Source organism: Takifugu flavidus, chromosome 2 (genome assembly GCF_003711565.1).
Source record: "Takifugu flavidus isolate HTHZ2018 chromosome 2, ASM371156v2, whole genome shotgun sequence".
Taxonomy (NCBI): Eukaryota; Metazoa; Chordata; class Actinopteri; order Tetraodontiformes; family Tetraodontidae; genus Takifugu; species Takifugu flavidus.
The window spans coordinates 13,365,797-13,391,130 of NC_079521.1; the positions used below are offsets into that span (position 1 = coordinate 13,365,797).

At 42.6% G+C, this 25,334-nt stretch overlaps 3 protein-coding genes and 1 long non-coding RNA gene across 8 annotated transcripts; 2 read left to right on the plus strand and 2 right to left on the minus strand.

Moving 5' to 3' along the window:
- Positions 1-3,868: 3,868 nt before the first annotated feature.
- Positions 3,869-8,310, plus strand: hdc (histidine decarboxylase). Its single transcript, XM_057015406.1, has 12 exons — positions 3,869-4,244; positions 4,320-4,492; positions 4,579-4,692; positions 5,062-5,184; positions 5,259-5,396; positions 5,476-5,619; positions 5,845-5,911; positions 5,997-6,159; positions 6,254-6,344; positions 6,420-6,518; positions 6,694-6,795; positions 7,213-8,310. The coding sequence occupies exons 1-12, from the start codon at positions 3,998-4,000 to the stop codon at positions 7,744-7,746; spliced, it is 1,995 nt and encodes a 664-aa protein (XP_056871386.1). The 5' UTR covers positions 3,869-3,997; the 3' UTR covers positions 7,747-8,310.
- On the minus strand, positions 7,805-12,096 carry LOC130515253 (long-chain fatty acid transport protein 2-like). The gene is made up of 10 exons (XM_057015420.1): positions 11,139-12,096; positions 10,649-10,858; positions 10,379-10,537; positions 10,155-10,279; positions 9,737-9,931; positions 9,553-9,643; positions 9,279-9,477; positions 9,089-9,186; positions 8,706-8,836; positions 7,805-8,621 (listed from the first exon to the last, which is right to left on the minus strand). The coding sequence occupies exons 1-10, from the start codon at positions 11,617-11,619 to the stop codon at positions 8,448-8,450; spliced, it is 1,863 nt and encodes a 620-aa protein (XP_056871400.1). The 5' UTR covers positions 11,620-12,096; the 3' UTR covers positions 7,805-8,447.
- A 1,096-nt stretch (positions 12,097-13,192) lies between these two features.
- LOC130515218 (immunoglobulin-like domain-containing receptor 2) lies at positions 13,193-24,917 on the minus strand. Of its 5 annotated transcripts, XM_057015368.1 has the most exons (10): positions 24,624-24,915; positions 22,090-22,476; positions 20,848-20,967; positions 18,901-18,957; positions 17,695-17,841; positions 17,439-17,606; positions 17,041-17,169; positions 16,360-16,705; positions 15,498-16,203; positions 13,193-14,835 (listed from the first exon to the last, which is right to left on the minus strand). In XM_057015368.1, the coding sequence occupies exons 1-10, from the start codon at positions 24,691-24,693 to the stop codon at positions 14,800-14,802; spliced, it is 2,166 nt and encodes a 721-aa protein (XP_056871348.1). In that variant the 5' UTR covers positions 24,694-24,915; the 3' UTR covers positions 13,193-14,799. The 5 variants fall into 5 exon arrangements, with proteins under 5 accessions (XP_056871348.1, XP_056871368.1, XP_056871364.1 ...); XM_057015388.1 differs by lacking the exon at positions 17,695-17,841 and having other exon boundaries at positions 24,624-24,917; XM_057015384.1 differs by lacking the exon at positions 17,041-17,169.
- Positions 21,239-23,239, plus strand: LOC130515296 (uncharacterized). The gene is made up of 2 exons (XR_008947177.1): positions 21,239-21,524; positions 22,122-23,239. It is a non-coding gene; the product is annotated as an uncharacterized LOC130515296 (long non-coding RNA).
- Positions 24,918-25,334: the final 417 nt, after the last annotated feature.

The following is a 25,334-nucleotide window of genomic DNA, read 5'->3' on the forward strand; positions in this document are numbered from 1 at the left end:
CCCCTGTGTGTTTATTTTCAGATTGGGTGGCGCTGCTTCCCAGTTCATTCCAGTATGCCAATTACTCACCAGCAACTAATCTCTGGCTAATAATATCACGTGCCTTCCACTTTAAAGGACTAGATCACCCTTCCATCTTCGCCAATTCGTTGTTCAATCCTCTGTGGTAACAGTCTGGCTTCAAAAACTCTTTGCTTTGTATGCTCGATTATTTCTATTCTTGTGTCTTGGATCTCGTGTCTGATCCTGCTTGTCTCGCCCCTCCTGCTCTGTCCTCTTTGTGGATTTCGTCCATCTTTGTGTATTTGTCAATTTCACCTGCCCAGCCCACAGTACACTTCTGGTAACCATTATGAGCAGTTATCATTCCTTGTCATTTCAGCACCTGTGACACTGGGCTACCCTTGGTCACGCTGCCACAACCCTCAAATTGACTGGGTACTGGGTGAGTTGGAGTTCACATTGTCATTCATTCTGTCTCAGACCTGCTTTGACTCCTGGCCCCGAGTTCCTCACCAGTACTTCCCAATCCCTCGAATGTTCCCGAACATTATCATGATTCATGTGAGGTTATCAGCAAAGAGAAGGCTCTCTCCTTGCCTCCGCATCAAACCTATGATTGCACAATTGAGCTGTTGACACCCTCAGTAGACTATTTGATTTATCACCACCTGAGAGGGAGTTGATGGAGAAGTACATCGCTGTGGGGATCATCCGACCAGCCTCCTCACCTCTCGAGGCATGTTTTTTTTTTTTGTTGAAAAGAAGGACAAGACTCTTCGTATATTAATCAATTACAGAGGCATGAACAGCACAACGGTCACAAACAAATATCCTTTACGTTTAATATATCCTGTGTTGGAGACTCTACAGGAAGCTCAGATCTTAACCAAGCTGGATCTTCACAATCTTGGTTAGGATCCTTAAGGGTGAGGAATGGAAGAAGGCATTGAATACCCCATTAGGCCACTTTGAGTATCTGGTCATGCCTTTTGGACTCACCAATGCCCCAGCAGGGTTTCAGGCCCTAGTTGATGACGTCCTACAAGACTTCCTTAACCGCTTCGTGTATGTGCACATTGATGCTATCCTGATGTTCCCTCTCTATTTCTCAAGGTGAAAAGTGTGATTTCCATATTAACTCTTCTCCTTTCCTCGGCCTAATTATCCAAAGTGGCAGCATGAAGGCAGACCAGAAGATCACCACCCCGTGGTGGAGCAAATCGAAGGAGCCGCGGTGTCTCCCGGGATTCACCAAGTTCTACCACAGTTTTGTCTGGAATTACAGTAAGATTACCTCACCTCTCATGAAACTCACTTCTGTATATCAACTGGTTTTAACTGGTCTCCTGAGGCAGACAAAGCCTCTGAAATGCTAAAGGTGCTATTCTTCATGGCTCCAGCCTGCCTATACGGTGCGGCGTTTGGTGGATGTCTGACGCCGGGGCCGAGGTCGCCAATACCGGGTCGATTGGGAGGGTATGGGCCTGAGGCGTGCTCCTGGATGCCTCATTCTTTTATCCTGGACCTGGATTTTGAGTTCCACCGCGAAAATGATAGGCCAGGTGGGATGCCTGGAGGCTCCCGTTGAGGGGGGTAGTTCTCCGGAGTGTTTTCCCTCTCCCCCATCCCAAAGACTATTTCTCGATCTGTATGTTCGCTTATTTCTATTCTCGTCCTTTGTATTCGCACTGCCTGTGTCTCATTTTCAGATTACCAACTCTGTTGCCTGATCCTGCTTGTCTTGTCCAACCTGCTTGGTCCTCTTTGTGGATTCTGTTCATCTTTGTGTATTTGACAGTTTCACCTGCATGTCCCTCAGTGAAGATTAATTCCTGATTCACTTACAGTTTTTCTCAATTGGTTTGGTACATTTCTCACATCAGAATTGAAATTCTCAAAAGTTCTTGTTCAATTGTCACATCATCATGCCATTTGTGCAGATGAAAAAGGCAGTTTCTCATTGCATTGAACAAATTGCAAATGCTTTTGTCCATCCATGCAAATGATTGTGTACAATTCTCAGTTTTTTCGTACATTATCAATTGCTTTTGTCATGCTAATCAAAATGCTTTGTTATAGGAATCTATCAAATAGTCTCTTTCCACAAAACATTTAGGCTATAGTTCATCATATAAGTCTTCACATGCAAAATGATTTACCAAGCCATCATAACATGTCAAGCATATATACATTTCCATAAGACATTTGTCTGTAAATATGATCTAAATTGGTAAATTCCTCCCAGGTGAATCTAGACTTTCTCTAATGAAAAGAGTTGATCAACCAATGATCGACAGTTTTCTGAATGAGCTCAAGGGAGCATCTCATGAACAATCTACTGGGGAGTATATAGGTAATCAGAGCACAATAGAAAGTTACAATGTCTGACAATGGAAGGACAACAGCCAAGAAGAAGGAGAGGAAGAGGGGTGAGGCTGCGTGGTGGAGGAGTAGGAAGAGGAAGAGGCAGAAGAGGCGGACACATGCGTGTTCCTGATGAAATCAGAGCAACACTTGTAGACCATGTTTTGAATCATGGGCTGACTATGGCTGAAGCGAGGAGAAGGGTGCAGCCAAATGTTGGCAGAACAACCGTGTCCTCAATTATTCAAACTTTCCGCAGAGAGAACAGGTGTGTAATCTAACAGTATGTGCTGAATTACATGGAGTTTACTGTATTTACATGTCAATACAGTAATGCCCCATACAAAATTACAGTAGCCTATTCCACTGATGCTCTATACAATGCCATTGTGTCTTCCTCAAATTTGTTTTGGTTGACTTCTGGCTGCAATGGATGCAGCATGCCAAGACATTACTGCAGATTCCTGCAGAGCATGGATTAGGCATGCATGAAGATACTATCCACGCTGCCTTGCACGGGAGGACATCAGGTGTGACGTGGATGAGAATTTGTGGCCTAACAGACAGGAACGGGAAGAAGCTGAAGATCAGGATTGAGATTAGAATTTGGGGAGTTGTTCATATTTTTTTGTTTACCTACTGTATGACCTATGTTTATATTTTTGACCTATGTTTACTTACGTATTGTATTTCACCTTTGTTATGTGCAGTGCTGTCTTTTTTTTTCTTTACGCACTGCAATGTCAATGTTTGCCAATAAAGAAGTCATTCTGTAAATGTGAATCTTGTCTTTTCCAATCAATCTTACACATATACATTATATGAGGTCAAATGTACAACACTTGTCATCACACCTAAACCACATTTTACATCAACATGTCCCTTCAAAGTGCACTATTCAATTGCCAACATGACTAATGAATTTGACTGTCTTATCCGTACACAATGACACAATGATTAAACATTCTGATGGCACTGACAAGTATATTGACACAAAAACTTGCTTTTGAGGGATGGACTAAGGATTTTGAGCAAGAGACTGGCTTTTGCAGGTGATCCACGGTGTTTTGCTATTTGTTCAAACTGTTTTGAGAAATGCACTTGATCTTCTGCAAATTGCAAGAATGATTGGAAAAATGTACCAAAGTGATTGAGAAAAACTGTAATTCAGTCCTGTGTATCTGCATTTTGGCGTTTGTGTCTTAAGCTCTCAACAGCCTTCGCATCACCCTCTGGCCTGAAACAAAAAACTTACCAGAAATCTTTGTGAGGTAGTATAGGAATTAGGAATGATTCAAAAGAAGTTACATTTTGAGGGTGTTTGTGTTTTTTTTCTTCTGTCTTTACTTATACATACCCTGTTACATTTGATCTCCATTTAATAAAGACCTTTATCTAAAAATTAGGATTTTATTCTCAGCCTTATTTTTCCCAGAGGAGGATTTGTAGAAAATTTGGACTTCTAATTATCATACAACATCATGTGGCTGCAAACAGATAACGAATCTTGAATTGAATATATCACATGCAATGCAAATTCTCTTTTCTTTACGGTAATTAAAACTGCCCCGCAGCAAATGTAGTTTCCTTGTTACATAGTCAGTACTTTTTTACACTGTTGTGCTTGACAATGTTGAAAAATAAACAAGTAAACAATGGAAGGCAAATATTTGCTATGGCAGTTGTCATCAATTTTAGCAGTAAAATCCAATGTGTCAACCTTGTAGGGAGTGTTCTTCACAACAGGTTATATAGTGAGGTGACTAGAGCCGCAGTAGACACAACTTTCAGCAACCTCTTCTGTAACACATCCACTGGAAAGGCTTTCAGCCGTGGCAAAACCCTTCAGATGCAGGCAGAAGAATACAATCGCAGAGGTACTAAGAGGCGTAATTTACTATATTGACTTGTTTCATGTGTGCTCTGATGTTACAGTACGGCTTTGTGTTCAGGTAAGGAGCTGGTGGACTACATCACCCAGTATCTGCTCACCATCAGGGAGAGGAATGTTGTTCCCGATGTGAAGCCAGGTTACATGAAAGGTCTCCTGCCTGACACCGCGCCTGCAGAGCCGGAGGACTGGGACACTGTCTTTAATGATGTGGAGAGAATTATCATGCCGGGAGTATGTTTTCAGTTTTATAGAGTTTGAGGCAAGAAATTCTGGAGTTTGAGGCAAGAAAGCTGGAATTTTTGTGTATTTCCCCACAGGTGGTTCACTGGCAGAGCCCTTACATGCATGCTTATTACCCTGGCTTGACTTCCTGGCCCTCCATGCTCGGGGAGATGCTGTCTAATGCTATCTGCTGTGTCGGATTTACCTGGGTAAGGCAAATTATTATTATTACATTTACTTCCTCTAAGAATGCCATTTTTCCCCACTTATTGTACCTCTACTAAGGCATTTGCTTCCCGGCTTAGACTAAATCAGAGAACTGGATCATTTTCTGTATTTACGGGAATGCAGTGTTATATGAAGAATGATAGATTCAGAGCAAAAAAAACCAAAAAAACAACCAGAATTCTCATAACATTTTTGTATATGTTGCAATTGTTATAATATTGTTACCCATAAAATACATATTTGATTTGTGTTATTAATGTAAGCTATGTATGTATTATTTATCTAAAAAGTATATTTAAATATTTATCAACTTCAAAGTGATCTCAAACACTTATTAATTATTCTGGCAGGCTTCTTGCCCGGCTGCCACTGAACTGGAAATTCATGTGATGGACTGGTTGTGTAAAGCCCTCGGACTTCCCTCTTTCTTCCTCCATCACCATCCTGAAAGCAGAGGAGGAGGGGTTCTGCAGGTCGGTGACCTCTAATCTAAGTCTTTCTTATTTATGTGACTAAATGGAGTTGTTTCTTCTCTATATTGTGCCAGACATCCGTCAGCGAGAGCACACTTGTCGCTCTGCTGGCAGCCAGGAAAGAAAAACTACTACAGCTGAAGGCTGAGCTCCAGGAGGATGTTGAGGATTCAGTCCTCAATGCCAAACTGGTGGCCTATTGTTCAGATCAGGTCAGGGTCATTACAATAACTTCAAACTGCTCTTTAATATTTGTAAAGCTGAATTAAATCTTTATTTTTGATTTCACAGACGCATTCTTCATTTGAGAAAGCGGGTCTGATCTCTCTGGTCAAGATCAGATTTCTGCCCACCGATGAACATTTATCCCTGCGAGGAAATACTCTGAATCAAGCCATAGAGGAGGACAAGAAGAGGGGTCTTGTTCCTTTCCTGGTAAGTGTTTCACACAACAGCATTGGTGGTTATTTAATAGGAAGATTTGCCTGAATATGTTTGCATGATTGCTTTCAAAAGTTTTCCTCGCTGTCATAAAGGTGATGTGGTGGCACTGAAAATTGTGTTGCTTCCAGAGCAATATGTCTCCAAAAATTACTCTAAATTATCTAGATTCTTTTTGGCATATATTAAACAGATTATTGATTATACGTCTTTTTTCAGGCTTGCCTAACTTTGGGAACAACAGGGGTGTGTGCATTTGACAACCTGTCTGAACTGGGACCAGTCTGTACGTTTTGACCTTCATTTCTAATACAATCCAGTTTTTCCCCGTCCCATTAAACAAATGAAATGAGGTTGAATATATCACACAGGTGCAGAAAACAAACTGTGGCTCCACATTGATGCTGCGTATGCCGGGGCGGCGTATCTGTGTCCAGAGCTGCGCTGGTCACTGCAGGGTGTCGAATATGCCGATTCATTGGTCTTCAACCCGTCCAAGTGGATGATGGTCAATTTTGACTGTATAGCTTTCTGGTGAGCACAACAGGGGCATAAAAGCCATAAAAATGGTATCATAAAAATAGAAATCCGGGTGAAATTTATTATTGCCTGACGCTGTTTTCTTCAGGGTCAAGGATAAATGTAAGCTCCAACGTACGTTCATGGTCGACCCAGTTTACCTCAGACATGAAAACTCACAGTCTGCCACTGATTTTATGGTATTGTGTGTCACATTTAATCAAGACTGTGTAAAATCCTCTTTTGTTCTAACAGTACTGCTTTCTGTGATTTAGCACTGGCAGATTCCCCTCAGCAGACGCTTCCGTGCCCTCAAACTCTGGTTTGTTATGCGCTGCTTAGGACTGAAAACTCTTCAGGCACACATCAGACACGTAAGGGACAGTCTTACTGTTGAATTGGGTCCAATTTAAGTGAATGGATCGAGGTTGAAGAGAAATCAGACATTCATGACACTGAGAAAAACACAAATCTTTTAATCTTTATAACTTTAAGTGGTCTTTTTTTTTTTTTTTTTAACAAGCAGCGTTTATTTGCTTCTTTTTCCAGGGGATTGAAATGGCAAAACTCTTGGAGTCGCACATCAAAAGTGACCCAAATTTTGAGGTTCCAGTGAAAAGACAGCTCGGTCTGCTGGTCTTCTGTCTGAAAGTATGTGATGTGAATTCCACCTGAAGTAGGGGTGGATTGTCTGTTCTATTCTGTTATCTTGACATAAAAAAAGAAATGATTGCCTTTGTGATGAAACCTCCCTCATTGTAGGTAATCATCATTGAGGTGAATGATGATTACCTACAGATATCATCTTTGAGCTGAATGAACCATCCTGTCACACCTTGTTCAAAGGTTAATTGCTTTTTTGATTTTATTCCACTGCAATTCTCCAGACAAAAGAAACCCGGTCTGGTAATTAAAACCAGTAGGAAATTAAACTGGATCATCATAAAGTGTGAACTGAACTCCATTTAGGGTTAAATACTTCTGCAGCCTTCCTCCTGTTTTTGAATCACATGACATCTTCCGTCTCAATAGGTTGACACCAACTTTGAGGTCATTTTCTTATTCTAGGCAGGAAATGCTTTGACCAAGGAGCTCCTGAGAAGACTGACCCATTCAGGGAAGATCTACCTCATCCCTGTAACCATACGCAACAAGTATATCATCAGATTTGTGGTGACCTCTCAGTTCACCACTGCAGATGACATCCTCAGGGACTGGACCGTCATCTCCCAAACCGCTGCTGTCCTCCTGGCTGAGACCACAGCTCCAAAAGAAACAAATCCTTCAGAAGCTGGGAAAGATGCCGTTTTGGAAGGTCAAGAAAAGGCCATCTCTGCCGCTAGGAGTGACAACGGAGATGCAGCCGAGTTAGAGAAGGTTGAGAAGGAGCTGTGGATCGATAAGGCCCAGGAGCAGTCCAGGAAGTCAAAAAACCCTCCCAACTGCAACAGCGAGCCTCCAGTTTCTACTTGCTTGGACAGCAAGAACAGTCATGAGTGTGACGAAGAGCCCAGGCTCAACGGTGCTGTGGCAGCGCCGAAAGCTGGGCCTAAACCCGGGATCAAGACTGCAGATCTAGGCATGGGTACAAAAATTCTCTAAACAAAACATTTATTATTTTTCTAATTCTACTAAAATAACATGTAATGATTTAAATCCATTTTAGTAAGAAAGGGAACATTTATTCATAATGTAGAACTTTATTTCCTGTGAAGGTCACTAAAACAGAATCTAGATTCGCATCTTTAAGTCATTTGATGTAGTTGTTGTGTATCATAACAAACTGGTACTTAAGAAGAGAACTGACCTGAGCAAAAGTAATCAGCAGAAAACTGATGTAAAAATGTTATTGTTGCTCTGACCTTTATTATGTTATGTTGAAGTCACTGACAAAAAGCAAACTGCATGACCCTCATCGACAATATGATTAAAAAGCTTATGAGTTTAGGCAGAGTTATAATGTGAAAATAAGGAGGAAGAGTAATTGAAAACCTGATCTCCAACTATATCTGAGGTAAAACTGCCTCAGATAAACATTGGGAGCCACGAGCGCTGAAAGTGACGCCATTATAAGCACGATTCTATGTCGCATGTGTTTGTAAATTGATTTTTGTTGTACTGTTGTCCTACAATAAATAAATGTAGGGTTCTTTAATCCTTACTCAGCCAAGTTGCTTTTGAGTTTTGTCTTCCTGTTAGTAATCTGATCAGTTTAGTCCAGACCTACAGACAGTTTCTTTCTTTTCATCAATTTATTACCAGGTGTGTTGCATTGCAAAAATCCTACACATTCAATCACACATTCAGAGCCTGAGTCTCCCCTCTGTGATAGAGTTAAATATTTCCTCTGTCATGGGTATGTAACCATTGTTGTCCTCCAGGTAGAACAACCGGTCCTTGCTAACAGAAGGGTTGAAGCCCTCCTCTGCCAGAGTCATCTTCATTTGTTTAAATGTCCCTGTCACCACCAGAGTGTCCTGGCAAAAACAAAACCGTGGCGGTGTGTTTGAAAGGCGGTCTGATTTTGTTTACTTCACAGGTTGAAGGCCATATGTCATTACCTGTATGCGAATGAAGCGTGGCCTCGCGTAGCTGGGGAGGTAGTTTTTGACATGCTGATATATGGCCCCGCTGTCAAAGTCCATGTTTTCTTTCAGTTTCACGGCCGCCATTCCAATTCTTCCCTCGTGTCCTGAAGTTAGATTCAGAGAATGAATGGTGAATGAGAGGTGAATAGTGATCATAAGTTTGTTCATTTACATCCTGTTCATTAAGGCTAATTACTAATAATGTCACAAATACAAGAGGTTCAAACCAACAGTCATGATTTACACCTTAAGCAAACCTTAAAACTACGTATTTACAAACCCAAATAATATATTTATTAATATTAAAAGTTCATCATGAGTTTCAAATATGTGATGGTTACTGATAAACATTTTACCTGGCACCTTCACACCGTAAACATTAGCCTCCTCGATACAGTCAATCATGAGCAAATGATCAGCCACCTCTGTGGTCGCCACATTTTCTCCTTTCCACCTAATTTTTAGGACGTCCAAAATACAATACAGCCATGATCGCAAAACAGGTAAAGTGTCTTTAAAGCTCAGGACCGAGCTCTGTTTGCATACCTGAAGGTGTCCCCAATGCGGTCCTGGAAGTAGACAAACCCCTCGTGGTCTATCCTTAGAAGGTCCCCACTGTTAAAGTATTTGTCTCCTTTTACAAACACATCGTAGAGTTTCTTCTTCTCTGTCTGCTGCTTGTTGTTGGCGTAGCCGGTGAAAGGCATCTTGTCTCCGATCTTGCCCACCAGTAGGCCGGTTTCTCCTGTGAGTGGGAGCGGGCGGCGTTGGGAGCTGGGAGGCTGAGCGGGAGCCACATTTCGAGTGGAGATTCACTCACCTTTGGGGACTTCAATACAGAATCCCTTGGAATCTCGGACAGGCTCCTCTTTCTCCGTGTCGTACCGAATGAGGGCATATGGAGATGCCATCTAAAATGTTGGTCGCATTCAAAGTATTTCAGAGTCAGTTACATCAGCACCAACAACACGGCCCATGCAAAAATCTCACCCTCCTCTTCTCACCTTGTGAAGAAAATGCTCCTTGCCGATAGCACCGATCTTGCCAATGTGGTTGACAAATCCGATGTTTCCTTCTGTTGCTCCGTAGCATTCACAGATACGGATGTCTCCGAACCGCTCCAGGAAATCAGCCCAGGTGTCAGACCGGATCCCGTTCCCCATCGCCAGTCGCACTTTATGGTCTCGGTCTCTGTCACTCTGCAGGGAGGGGAACAAGAGCGTTGCTCACTCCCTAGTACTGGGGGTGTCAAAATTCCAGCTTTTCAGATATCACATTTACAAAAGAAGTGTGTTCAGTTTCCCGTTGACCGCTGCTAATACAGAACCATAACTCTGAAATCTAAACTTGAAGTCAAGTGGAACTTGCTCTTAAATCTACAAAGGGATAAAAGACGATCCAAGCATAACGCTGGAGTTTTACCTTTGGTGTGTTGCAGAGATAGCGCATAATTTCTCCGATGTACTGAATAACCGTTACGTTATACTTCCTGCAGTCGTTCCAGAACTGGGATGCCGAGAATTTACGGCGCAATGCGATTGTGATGCCTGGAAACGAAGAGGTTTGGACATTATCTCCTGCTGAACGCCATGTTGTGACCTTTCGTAAAGTTTGAATTCAACCTGTATTCATGATTGCTAAATCACCTTTTTCTATGGCTCCACACAGTCCCATCAGGAAACCAGAGCTGTGGTAGAGAGGAAGGTATAAGTAGAGGACATCATCGGAGCGCACACCAGCAATAGACTGTAGAAAGGATGCCATCCAAATCCTTTCATAGTTAATGACCGCAGCCTTGGGAAGCCCTGAAAGATAGCGCCACCGTTGAGAGCAGAATATCTTTATAGCACTAAGTCTATTGTTCAAGGTCTGCACACCTAAAAAAGAGCCGAGATTAGAGGTGAAGGCCAGATTACCTGTTGTTCCTGATGTGTAGATGTACAGAGCGGGGCTCTTTATGGTAACGGTGGCCCTCAGCTGAGGTGGAAGAGGCTCGTCCGATGCCTGCTGAATCTTATCCGAGAGGCTTTCGATTCCCTCCACGTCGCAGTGCTCTCGGAGGATCAGCACACGGCTGCCGAGCTTCTTCAGCGAGGGCAACACCTCCTCTGCAGCTCCAAGCATATCTGGGCAGAGCGAATAAAGGGCGGGTGATTCGAGGTCAATGCACCCAGAAGGAAAAACAACACACCTGAACCCAGATGAATGCAGAACATCGGAAACGCATAGAAAAAGTGAGACTGGACAACTGCCTCTACTTATTTCTTTCTACACATTCAAGGTGATATTTCTGTCAAAACTAATATTTTCAGGACTGTCCACATTTGAGACAAGCACTTACTTAAAACTACAGTACCTTCAGATTTCTAATGCAGCTATAATGCAGGAAATGTTTGCCAATCTTACCGGCGCCAACAACCAGGACTTTGGCATCACAGCAGGAGAAGCAGTGCAGCAAAGACTTGGACCTGATGTTGAAGTTCAGCAAAGAAGCCGTGCACCCCAGCTTGGCCAGGGCGAGCCACAGCCACACGAACTGGGGCTCGTTGCCGAGCAAAAGGGCGACTGTGTCACCCTCCTTCAGCTGGGCATGCTGGGACAGAGCTCTGGCCACCCTGTTGCTTTCTTTGTCGGCCTGGCTGTACGTATATGAGCTGTCCTCAAAGAGCAGAAATGTCTTCTGTGGCTGCTTGGCCACCATGTCCAGAAAACGATCCAAAATGCTGTAAAACGGTTTCCGCCTCCTGAATCCATTCACCTGTATGCCGATTTTAATCGCGGTCACAGCGTAACATAAATCTTGGAAAAAATAAGGGTTTCTCAGGTACAACAAGAATGGCAAGAGGGCCAGTCCTGCGAGAGCGGTGTAGAGACAGTACGCCATCATGATTTCGAGGAGTGACCTGCCAGTTCTGCAGCTTCGAGACCAGTAATGTTCAGATTACAACAGCAGTTGAATAAACCTGCTCAGTTTACACCTCCTGAACTTTGAACATGTTTAGAGGAGCAACACAAACGGGGTCGGCTGGTTATGCGTGAACTCTCACCTGAACGCGGAGTCTATTCATGCCCTACAAATATTAATGCCAGTTAATTGATAGTTGGGAATTGGTGACAAATTAACGTATTATGACAAAATGGTGACATATTGCCTAGAAAATACTCGGTCACATAGTTTTACCGGATCATAGTTTGATCAAAAATTTAATTGTAGTGATCTGATTTCAAGTTGTTTACAGAATTTGCTGCTGTGACAAGTTTTTAAATATATTTATTACAGATGTGGCAGAAAGTTCTGTTATCAGTTACCTTTAATGCGGTTAAAATAATCCGCAGTTGTGACTGGTATTGATATATTTTGTGTCTAAAGGATTTCTTTGAACGAGAAGCTGATGGAAAGTCTCTTTTTTAGCGGTTGCAGTCATTTTTATTAGGAAAACCATTTCCTTTTCCTTTGACGACTGTGTGAGCCGCCAATACATATAATATAATGCGCAAAAAAAGTGTGGGCTCGTCGCCTCGTAGGTTCTCATTCATCCAGGTCACGGTTATAGCATATAGGTTTTTAGCAGTTTAACAGTAATCACCTCTAGAAATATATCAGCCATGTGAAATTCATAAACCAAAGCATAAAAATAAAAGAAATAATAACCTGTCGATACCTAGATGTAACCACTAGATGGCGCCGGAAACAAACGCGCTGCAGAGGTGGCTCCTCTGTTCCCGATTGACGATTTAAATCCACAAACCGAGCTCGTTAGTCTCTGAATGAAATATGCCCTCAACATTCATTTTAAGGATATGAAACATTGTAGGACAGTTATACACCGGATTTCTGAATAACTCAAATTTAACTAATAATCATCTTCTGCTTTAGAATGATCTATTAACATTCTTTATTCAAATAACTGTGCATACTATACAACATATACATAAGATTAGTATTAAACTGAAGACTATATTTCTCTGTTGCTGAACAATGATTATCATAAGCATTAGTTGGTTGTGTTCTATGAAAGTGTGTGTATGACATCATGCTTGCTCCTTGTGCAGGAGTTGCTCAAAAACATTCTTGACATTCATGAGTAAATGTTTCTAACCCTCCCTTCACTTAACCCCCCCCCCCCCTCCAACCACACACACACACACCACACACACACACACACACACTCACACACACAGATCTCAGCTACATACTCAAGACACTGAAGAAAATGAAACAAGATAACACCTTTTATATTGATAGTCTCATCCTACTTGATGTGCTTGGTTCTCTTGTATGTAGAATCCCACCAAACAATAAGTCAACAGGCTACAGTTACATTTAAATATTATATGTTATTGCAATTTACAGAAGTTTAACTTTATTCTTTTTTAATCCTCACGTCTATAAGACATCTTTCAACACATTGACTTTCTTATTTATGCTGTTTACCAAAGAATTGAGAGAGCATACAAGCTGGATATTGCCCGTTTAATTGACACGTTCATTGATGTAATGAATTAATGATGATTTAACTGCAAACAGAGGCGGGACGGTGACGTGTGAGTTCTGACACAGCTGTGCAGCAACAATAGACAAAGATGGAAGTCTTTGTGCCTTACAACCATCTCATACAAAAAGCCAGAGTCATCACACACACACACACACACACACACACACAAAACACACAGCAGAAAACACAATGTGAGAAGTCTAAAAGAAACATTATTTACCGAAGATGGGCAGGGAGGCAGGAAAAATTGAAATCATGCACATTGTTAGGTGGCTGCGACATAATTACAGCTGGAGATAACAGGAGAAAAAAGTGATGACTGTTGACTTGGTTAAGGTAAGAAAAAAGCTTAATCACATTAATCAAAGACAGCCATGCACATGGACACCGTGTAAAGTTTACATATTACCAATATAATTATTAGGAATTTAAAAAGTCAAAATAAAATCCCGTTACAGAACACATTTATACAGTGTACAAAAATGTCTCCAAAGTTATTTTTCAACGCAGGTGGGAATATCCTTGGATATAAAAAAAACATGACTGATAAACGGTGATTTAAGTAGCGCTGGACGAGGCTGGACATCCCCGAAACAAACTCATTTCTTCTAGGCTATTAAATCAATGACTGGACGTCCTTAAGTTGCATTAAAATACATAATAATATTAAAATAGCTGAAATGTCATTTTCAATGCAGGTCAGACACCTGTCATTTAAACATTAGTTGTTTTAATTTTGCCACATGGTGGCAGTAGAGGCTGTAGACAAGAAAGGTACACTAGCTACAGAATAAACAGTAAAGATGACGATCCTCCGAAATGAAGATATTTCTCGGACGTCCTCTGGGGACAGGATGTGGGTACATACCACAGTTTGGCAGGACAAACTACTTACTGACTTGTCGTTTGTTATTTTCAGTGGATCTCATAAGGACAATGCACATGAGAGTCATCAGTACTTAGGTTAAATGTCATGTATGCAGCTGGATGGGCTAAATTGACAACTTAATCCATCATACTATATTATTAATATCAAAACGACTTTGGTGGATCTTGTAATATGCAAACAATAGACATTTAACTCATTACAAGGCAGTACTGTTTAGTATAGCCTTAAGAGCTACTGTAAGAGATGTTTACATTATGATATTCCACTGTATGTGTCCAGATTGAAACTGTTATAACTTTTATTGACCTCAAACACATTTAAAGTTGCTTTTTACAAAAGCAGTGTTGTTGTTGTTGATCTTAAGTTTTAGAACTGTAAATGTTAAGGCCATTTAATGGAAATGAAGGCAGCCATTGTGTTGGAGGTGTGAAGCTCATCTGTTGTAAAGAGAAGAGGGGGTGGACAAACAGCGTCCTGCAGAGTAAGACAGGCCAGGTCATAGATCCACATTCAGTCCAGATGAGATATAAGACACAGGGTGACGGCGATGAACTCATCGCTAGGCGACGTCACACCCAGGAATGCGAGAAAAATGGTGCCTGCTGTCCATTTCATCAGTCAGCTTTTCTACACGGCCTGTTCCTCTCTTCATTGTCCTCACTCAGGCTCTCTCTGTCTTTCATCAGACAATGAGGGAATCCCGGCTGAGAAGAGTGTTCTGGTGAGGTTAAGAGAAGAGTACGTGACAAAGCACAAAGTTTACTTAAACATGAAAAACATAGCTTTCGGATTAGAATGACTGATTAGTCGTACTGAAGGGTTAAATATAAAGTGGGACAAAAAAAATCGATCCTTCAATTGAGAAAAAAAAGTAAAATTCGATTAAAATGTGATTCCATTAATGAAGTCATATTTTATATCATAAATTTGCCTTGTTAGAGTTTGGAAGGGAGGAAATAATGAATGTTACTGAGAGCATTTGAGGTGAGTATTCTACCTAGTATTCAGTGTTGTAGCATCTGAACCTCACCTGTCAAAGGTACAACAAGAACACTTACTCTGGGTTTGTAGTGCTCAGGCTTATGAACTCAATACAGCATTTAGTCCCAATTATTACCTCACAGACTGCACTACTGTGCTCAGGAGACATTTATATATATATTTTTCAATTACTCAGCTAAAATCTCTTGATTTTTACAGTTCATCTAGCCTTGTGTTTGACACTGGCACTGTTCCTGATGATGTTCTTCAGATATCCTGAATATTTTCTAATATAAGTGATAAAAAAAACACTAAAGGTTAACTCAAAAATATGCCAGAAGTGCAGTTCTACTCACACGTGGAGTCATTATTAACACTATGGCGAAAAAAGCAACTCACCGCTTTGCGGGTTTTGTCTCTGGGTTCTTCTCTGCGACTGGTCAGGGAATGTGCCAGAGTTTGAGAGGAGCGAGCACTTGTGGGGGGCGGCCGGGGTGATGGCCTCTCAGTCCTGCTTTGCTCTGAGTCATAGTACAGAGGCAGGGATTCCACCTCAGGCCTGCTACTGGGTGACCGGCTGCAGTGCCGACTGGACTCCCCACTGCTTTTCTTTGAGCTGCTCTTGGAAGGCGTGTCTGAATCGCCCCCACTCTTCCCCTGGACAGTTCCTCGCAGCTTAGCCTTGCGCTCCAGGAGGCTGCTCAGGAATGCACTATCGTAGTCCTTGTCATGAGAAGAAGATGGTGAACTGGCTGTTGGACGTGGTGAGGCAGTCCACTCGTCCTCCTCGGCGCCTCTCCTCTTAGGTGAATGAAGTGGACTTATGGGTTTCCTGCTTTTCTTGTCCTGTCTGAGGTGATCTTTAGCAATGCCGCAGTATTCAGGCTCATTGTCCTGAAAGTGCTGAGAGGCACCAACCCGGTAGGAAGGATATCGGCTGAAGTCCTGAAACTCCATCTCATAGACTCCTTGTTCTTCTTCTCCCTCTCCTGCGCCTCTTCGCTGCTTGTAGGAGGCCACAAACTCCTCCAGTTCATCAAGTGAACCCGATCGTCCCGCAGAGTGGTACTTCTTTCGATGGAGATGTTCCGAACGAGGATTCCACCTGCAACAAGCAACACAAGGTCAGTACCGAGCGTTTTGGTCGCAGATTCAGGTCACCGAAGTGTTCCTAGACCCACCTATCTAAACAGTCTGATGATTCATGCTGTTCCTATCCAATGAAAATAAAGACATTTTAAAAGAATATGGATTTCTGCACCTGCTGTGGTTCTGCTCCTCGCTGTGATTCTGTTGCCGATAATTTCGACTGGGCCTGCTTGACTGTGAGGAAGGAGGCGGGTCATCGCTGTACCGCCGCTGAGGAAGAGACTCATCCTGGCTGCGGCCTGGCTCTGGCTCCCGGTCACCGCGACGTCGCTGGGGTGATGGCAGATTGTCACGGTGATGTCGTGACTCTGGACTGCGGTTGTCAGAAGAGCGTTGGGGTTCCGGCTGAGCCTCGTGGTCCAGAATGGGTGGCAGAGCTTTTTTCTGAACGGTCCGGTATATTTGGTGGAATCCTGTTTCTCCCTCATGGAGGGAGCTAAGTTCAGACAGGTTGCAGGCTGGGTGGGACAAAATAACACAAAATAGGACATAAGAAGAATGTTCTGTTTAAGAAAGAATCAGACTTCAAGAAGATCCGGGAGGTATTAAGGTCAGGGTCTGCAAGTGGTTGAAGAAAGCTCCTAAGATTGTTAAAACACAATATTTGTTCAGGTGAGTAAACATGCACGACGGTTCTGCAGGAAATCTGATCAAATCCTAGGCGAAAAGGCGTGCAAGACAAGCCAAGAGAAAAATAAAGCTAAAAGACGGCCAACGCTACAGAACATGCACATTGAATCAGCATGCTGAGTAGGAGATCCAGAGATTTCCAGGATGCAATCATGGCTCTTACACTGGTGGCTGAGGGACCTGGCAGGGTTGAAGTGAGCCAGCTGTTTTTCTACATACTGTAGCACCCTGAGAGAATCCTGTTCCTGAGGCGAGGGCACACGATAGGGCAGCCCTACAGGATGGACGGGCACTGCAGATACACACTTGATCCATCAGCATGGAAACCTTGAAGGCATCTTTCAAGTTGGGTTTCATGGGAAGGTTTTTTTTTGGCTCTAGGTTGTTTACCACCTCATTCATTGATAATTGTACCAATATTTCTGGCCAAAATGGTGGCAGGAAGTATTTAACAATGTATTAACCTGAGTACTACGAGCATTAAAACAGATAAATACAGTTTAACAAATAAAAATCTAACAAGAGGAACACTTTCTAAAAAAGAGTACCATAAATGCTTACCTGCTGTGAGCAGGCTGCCGTCTGAAGGGGGGACAGTGGAAACCTTGTCCACTAGGGAGGGGGGAGCAATTGGGACCATCGCCGGAACACCAGTCACAAAATATGGAGGATAAGCAGGAGTTTGAGGGGTGGAGGTGCCTGTCTTTATGCCTTTACCTGCTTCATAAACTGCAAACAGCAAACAATTTTTATTTAAAATAAGAATTCTCATTACTCTGAGAATAAAGTCAGAATTTCCGTCTGTGTTTGTACTGACGGTGTCTCGGGCAGCAGCACGTGTCAGGGCAGCACCAGCAACTGACGTAGCAGCAGCAGGAATGAGGACAACACTGACACCAACAAATCCCAACCAACAGCAGGAATAACACACTGCCCAGCGCAACTGAAGCCACAAATACCCACTCTGGAAGCAAGCACAACAAAGAATGCATATAAGTCACAACAAACAATGTGCACTATACTTACATTCAGTGACACACTGATGAAAGTGTGTGTTATTGGCATGAGAGTGAAATGCTTGTGACGGCATGTGATATCAGTCTGGTGCAGAAACATCAAAGGTGTTGAAAATCCCAAAAAACAAACCAATAAATCTAAATTCTAGCAATATGGAGCGTAACAGTGTTGAAGTGACCACAAATTACAAGTGAATATGGCAGATACAGTATGTGTATCTGTACACAGGGACAATGGAAAGGAAGGCAGACAAGGAAATGTTCGACATGGAAGAAAGAAACACAAACACTCCGGAAATTTGGTTTAGTGCAGGAAGGAAAATGACAGTTTACGCTGCTCTGGAAGATACAGGCTGTGATGACGAATCGGCTCGTAATGGAAAAACATTTACACAATCAAGACCCCCATCTCACACACACACAGATGCAGACACACACACAGAGCCACACGCTTCATAAACCGATAGGGTCACCAAAGTGGACAGTATTAATGCTGACACTAGAGAAAATGGAGCCCTGGATGAGTCACTCGTGCTATTCTGGGGGCTTTACACACAGTTAAAACATTTATCTATCACTGGCCACCGCCTCTGTTGGGGATTAAATCTGTTCCAAAAAGAATTTGTCACAAACAAACCTCTTCTGTTCTTATTCACTGGATGTGGAGGAGGCTGCGTCCCAGCGGTGATGACAGGCTGCTGACCTCAGCCGCAAATACCTCTAATGAACATAATAGCTGTTTTCCATCACAACCTATCGTAGTGGCAACTGCATTGTCATTATCTGGTGGGTGTGATCCAAACTGCTAAATATAGCGTTAAATATTTTGACCTTTTCTGAAGCTCAAAAGCAAGAGAGCAACCTGTCTCAACAGTTCTGCTTTATTCGTCTCGGTCTGTGGGTTTAGTGGTTGATTTGGCATTCCAAATGTAGCATTAGTGCAGCTAATTGGATTAGTTTGTAAATGTAAAGAACCAGGTAAGGGGGAGAGGATATTACGCCCCTACCTGGCATAATCTTCAAATCAAAGTCTGGCAGAAGGTCTTCAGGCACACTTGAAAAACCTGGAGAAAGACAGAGTGCAAGTGCAGAGAAGGGAGGAGAGGAAATGAGGTTGTTATAAATTAAAATGATTGGTTCCAAGAACGTGGCAGCTGCAGTGGCATGCAAGCAGTAAATGGATTTAAAAGAGATATAGAATAAAAGGAAGTGGGCGCCGGCATGCACTGGAGAGCTAAGCCAGAAAGTCTCCAAACCTGAATGATCGACAGGCCAATCAAACATCTCAAGGTTTCTCTGTCTCGCATGAAGGCGACCTTCAAAACAAGCTGGCTGCCCGAGAGGCTGAAGCTGTTGGCAAGCTTGCGCAGCAAAGATGACAGGCAGGCACATTTTTCATGGAGACAGCCAGGAAACTGTTGCTGGAACGTTTATTTCCCAACAGATATTTTGTTTCCAATCTCTGATGTTTGACCAGCAAATATTGCATTAAATCATAAAAAACACAACAAAACCGATCATCAAACCCGAAACAACGGAACGACATTAGACATTGTATCAGCTTTTTACTTCAAAACTGTACTGAATGAGTTCTTTCATGATAATGCGACATGTGCAGAGGTTTGGACTATTCTGTAGATTTGCTACTTCTTAGAGAAGTGTTATGTCTCATCCTAAAGCTTCACCAGGATCCACACAAGGTCACCAGATTCCACCAGGACAAAACATTAACATGGCAGATAGGGATGAAAAGCTTTAGCCTTATATTTTTGAAGGAGCAAGAAGAGGAGTCGGATATGTTGTGCCGTTTATTTAACGCATTTCTGAACCATAAAGACAAAAAACGGATTTCAAACTGGGAAGCAGCGATGTGAACTCCCTCTTGCTACACTGCCTCAGCCACTCGAAGTTCCACATCAGTCGAGAGTCTCTCTCCATCTTTTGTATCTTCCTGCTCTGCTGTCCTTCCTTTACATCATTAAATCATCCACTTCTTTATTCTGAAGCCGTTGCTTTCTCGGACAAAGGACTCTGTCCCCCTCAGCCGTTTATGGCGGCCTCAGCTGTTGTTATGGAGACACGAGTGCCTCACACGCCACCGTATATCAATAGACGACAAAACCCATTGGGATTTGAAAAAAAGTTACTTATCTAGCATCATCGTGTCCAATAAACTACATATGTACCAAATCTGTAGAAACATTTAAGCTAAATTTGCATAAACTCTTTATAAAATATAACTGCTACGTGTCCAGTGCTGGACCGGGTGTCTTTTGTGCATACGCATAATTCTCTGAGTGCCAGCCATACAAAAGTTGACCTTCAGAATAAATCAGGAGACCAACAGTCACATAGTTTCAGCCGAAACGATGGTAACATTTGAGAAGTACACAGACATCGTAAAGCCAGTCTAATATCTGTTTCACTCTCCTCGGTCCTCACACAAGTTCCGTGAGGTGGAATGAAGGTACACTAATAAGCTTATTAGTGAGAATAATCAAGCTATTTCCAAGTAGCACATTTGCTACATCCAGTAGCAATCACTCTGAATGGATATACTGTAGTTGCTATGGCTACAGATTATACCCTGTAACCAATAAACCTGGGCGGTCAGTGTTGTCAGGGAAAAGCATCAGCTTTTCAAAATGGCTGAACATAAAAGAAAAATCATCTCAAAGGAGTTGGTGTGTTGATGCTCAGCACATATGAAGCACACCTGCCACAGCGAGGGATCAATCAATCAATCAATCAATCAATCTTTATTTATATAGCAAAATTGACCCCCAACAAGCAACAGTGGCAAGGAAAAACTCCCCTTTAACAGGAAGAAACCTTGAGCAGGACCAGGCTCGAATCAGGACATGTGCTGCATGCCGTGGTCTTCGCCCCATGTTTCCTGGGCTATCATAAACCTGCTCGTTTCACATTAAACAGTGAAAACATTCACAACTTACCAAGAACCAGTAGCTCCACTGAGGCTTCATTCTGTCCTTCCAAATCATCAGATATAACCACCTTACACATGTACACTCCACTGTCTCCCCACTGCACCTCTCCTATCCTCAGGTCGGCCTCTGAAGGACAAAAAAAGGGAATTATTTGTAAATAACCAGCAACTATTCTGAACCAAGTCATTGTCAAAAATATAGGAATGCACACAAATATACAGTACCTACAGGACTTAAATTTTTCTAATAGTGCTGCCTACATGAACAATTCAAATACAATTTGGGAGGAAGATTCTGCAGAGAATAATTGTGCTTCTGAATAGGTCAGACAGAAATACAGCAAACAGGAAATGAGCTGCAAGGTTCACTTCCTTTTCCTCTTGAATGAGGAAAGGGGAGGAGAGATGTGCGGGATGAACTGCAGAAGCAAACCCAGACTTTACTGCCGCCTTTTTGCATGCTTAATTTCCCTTTATTTCATCCATTTAATATCTTAAACACAAGTATTCTACTGGTTTGCCATTTAAAGGTTGAAATCCTTGTTTTGGTTTATCCATCTATTCCGTGAAATTGAAAGTCTCGAACAACCACTGGCCAGTGCACGCTGGGACAGCTTCCCTGTGGCCCTGAATAAGATAAAAAGGACATGGACGGTTGGGCATCGCAAGAGCCAACACACTGAGGTGGCAACTTTCTGTTTTGTCTAGTTTGTCAGTGTATGACGGGTTTCAAGGGAGGAACTAAACTGGGAAAAACAAAGTGCCGTGGATGCACATGAGCGCAGATGATGGAGAACCAGAGCGATGGAATAAAAGTGGAAGATCAGTGGGGCAGAGTGAGAGGTCAGGATAAATGAGAGGACGGCGTGAAAGCGGCTCCTTTTGTCTCTTGTTCTGGCTGCTGAAGAGACGCTTGATTCTTCGCTCAGAGTTACAGCATCGTAAATCTGAGGCCTGCAAACAAGACTACCTCTCTCTCGCCAACCAACACACACTCTCATACACTTACTCACGCTGTCCTTCAGCTAATTTAAATGGTGTGAAAGTAACCCTGCACTCTGGACAGTGAGAGGCACGGCAATACTGGGCAATCTGCATGAACTGGTACGAACATGGCAAAGCAAGTGCCTTTACTGAGAGGTTTAACACTACTGCTTTTAAATGTGTTCTAATGCTGCAGCATTTTTGCAGGCGTCACTATTAAGGTCGATATTATTCCTTTTGATAAGGTCTTAAAATTAATTCTTACTGTTATTGATGGAGATGTCTCTGTTCTTGTAGTACTCTGACAGAGTGACAGAGGAACCCGAGATGGAGGCAACCATTCGGACCGTCCTGCTGCTGTCTGCGCAGTCTAGATAACTCGCTCTCATCCCCGTCTCGTATCCCCCGCCTGCCCCTCCGGACCCGCCGTTCAGCCCGCCTCCTCCCAGGCCGCCACTCAGTACATCGGCGTGGCTGAACGAATCCCGCGTGCGGTCACGGCAGTACGACTTGTACACCCACTGCACCACGGGGGTCTGCGTGGACACGCTGTTGTACTGGCACGGCAGGACCACGGACTGGAACAGCACAGCATACCGCTTCTCATCCCTCACAAACACATGGACCCCAAAGGAGGGAGGTGGGAGGACACCTGTGGGAGATAATGAGGGAGGGTTGTGGAAGTGTGAAGAAGAAAAGGTTCACTAAGACTCGGATAATCCGCCCTCTAAGGCCATCTGAGCTCCACCTTTACTCAACCGAGAGAGATAGACCTTGAAGACTAGTGTCCAACATTTTTTGTACATGTACAGCAGTAATTAGTCTTCTGTTCTTACTGTAATTGGTACATTGTGTTACATCTGTTCTGCTCTGTACATGGTTACAGCCCTCAGCCCATTGATGGGTTCTGTGTGTGCGCGCGCGTGTGTGTGTGGTGTGTGTGTGTGTGTGTGTGTGTGTGTGTGTGTGTGTGTGTGTGTGTGTGTTGGAGGCTCCTGGATTTGACGGCTGGCTTGGAGCTGATCGCAGGCTGTCTTTCTCCCTCACTCCTCTTTGGAACCTCCATCGTGCTGCATGCTGAACTGTTTGGTCTGTTTGTCTTAAGAAGACCAGGTACAAATGAAAGTTGCAATTATATCTCAACTAGTTTGATTTAGCAGCATTAAACCACTGAATGCGTGCCTGCATTTTTTTTAATCAGAAAAAAAAGGACTTGGAAGTGCTCTGGCTTTTTCTAATCCACCACAGATGTGAAAACACAAAATGGCCATGAAATGTGGTTTAAGGAGACACCTGTTCTTTGCTTTTTGTACAAATCAAATCCCAGATCTGATGCTTTCCTTGAATAATGACATGTACGGTAGTAAAATCACTGTGCTTTCCAAAAGTACACGTAGTAAAGGAGACATACCAAATGTGGTTTTCCTTTAGTTTGAGTGTAAAAATCACTGTAAAGGTAGGTACAATTAAATAAAGCTGACTGAGTTGGCCAGGACTCAGACTGTAGCTGCAGGATGCTGCTTATGAGCGGAAGCCGAAGCTCTGCAGAACAGTAAGATACAGATCAGAGGTGACCATGTGAGGAAAACACCCCCCACACACACCCATAAACATCTGTCTGCGCTGCCACTGCTATGTTGTGTTTCGAAGGCTAAGCAGCAGGAGATATGAGTGAATCAGACTAGAGGAAGGGGAATGGAAGAGACTTCAGCCAATTTAGGAAAACAAGCGGTTCTTTCTTCTACTAAGTGCTTCTTTGTGCCTTATAAAATATTCCCAAATAACACCACTTGCTCATCTTTAAGGCTACATCTGCCTCAAGGATTTTATATTAGGTAGAGGCCTGTCAGTGCCTCCAGAAAAAGATTTGCTGAAGTTGGTAGTCTTTATTTAATTTTCCCACTGCCCCTGGTATGTGCAGCCTTTTGTGTTTCATCTAAAGCCAATCTGGATCTGGAGCAGAGGTTTGGCTTAAGTTGTGAGGCTTTATGAAAAATGAAGCATTGTTTTGTGTCAGACTGAACAGAATCACGCTCACTAAACACATGGAAGAACTTCTTTTTCTACCTTTTTAAATGAAATAGTTATGTTTTTTAAGGGGAAAAGCCAAGAGGTTGTTCTTCCTAGTGTTGGGGTGATCCAGGATTTATTAGTTTTGAGAATAAGCCACCCCCAGAGAAGAAAATGAAAACAGGAGGAGGCTTTTCTAATTGGTTTGTGATGGGAAAATATCATCCTTTCCGTTTGCTTGAAATTGTGTCTTAAGGTTAGTTTAAAGTGCACGGGTCAAGAGGGAAGAATTTGAAGAATTACAATTTTTTGTGCCCATCCCAAATTCCCCTCACTTAAGGGGACTGTTTAAAAACTTTATGACGTCCATATGTCACAGGTGTGGGCCATTAAATTATGTTAAATTAGATTATTACCGATATACGAGCGGACGGTCCATTTTTAAGGTGTTGTGTCTTTAAAACGTAGAAAATTTGAGTCAGTTAGGCCTCTTAATCCACAAACCTCAAAGCTGCTGGTCGAATCATTTACACATGGCTAAACATAGTGCTACGCTAGCATCAATTCTTTATTATTATTATAGAATCTTGTTTGTACTGGGATGTCCTCAGAACAACAAGCACCATCGTAAGAATATCTGGTGTGGAATTATGATTAAAAGATCGCAAAGTTGGAATCACTTCTTAAAGGCTTAGCTCAGCTGTTAAACTTCAGTCCCCAACTCCGACATCCAGTGAAACAACCTGCTGAACCACTTCACTCGCTGGATTCCATCTTTATTTCTCTTACCTGCCAGGCAAACGATAAAAATCCACCACTCCATCGACAACATTTTCCAAACGGCACGTATGAATTTCATCTTTGGGAGGAGGTCGTCCACCTTTTCTTTTTCATCTCACGTTGGGATTCCAGACGCTCCAGACTCGGGATAGTTTGAACCAGCAAATAACGGGACAGCGGCAGCGGGACAATCAAACTCAACAAAATAAAATTCAGAACTTCCGGTTATGACTTTCAAAATAGTAATGTGACGAGAAACTAGGATGCACACGGATGGACTTGTTTGTTCTCATGCTAAATTTACAGACTAAACACATATCTAACACATTACCACCCCTTCTTTTTGTACAATTGTGAAGAAAAAGATATGTGTGATGAGGAAAAACTGGTAGAAGGCCACTATGCTACTTAAGATCTCGATTAGCCTCATGTGGAAAAAATATCTCGACTGATCAAATTTTGTTTTATTTTGGAGTTTTAATACTGCATATCCGGGGGTCGTAATCGCTGTGTAAGCGCCAACAAAACTACGAGACAATGGATTGATTAAATCCGAAATAAAAGGGGGACGGTTTTACTAAAGGGCAAAAAACAAAACAGAAAAAAAATTGGCAAAAAATTAGCTGTCTAAAGTTAGACCAATTCATAACCTGCTTTTAATTATACTGAATTTGCATGCCCATCATATGGAAATGAGTAGTAATGTTGCCATCTAGTGCA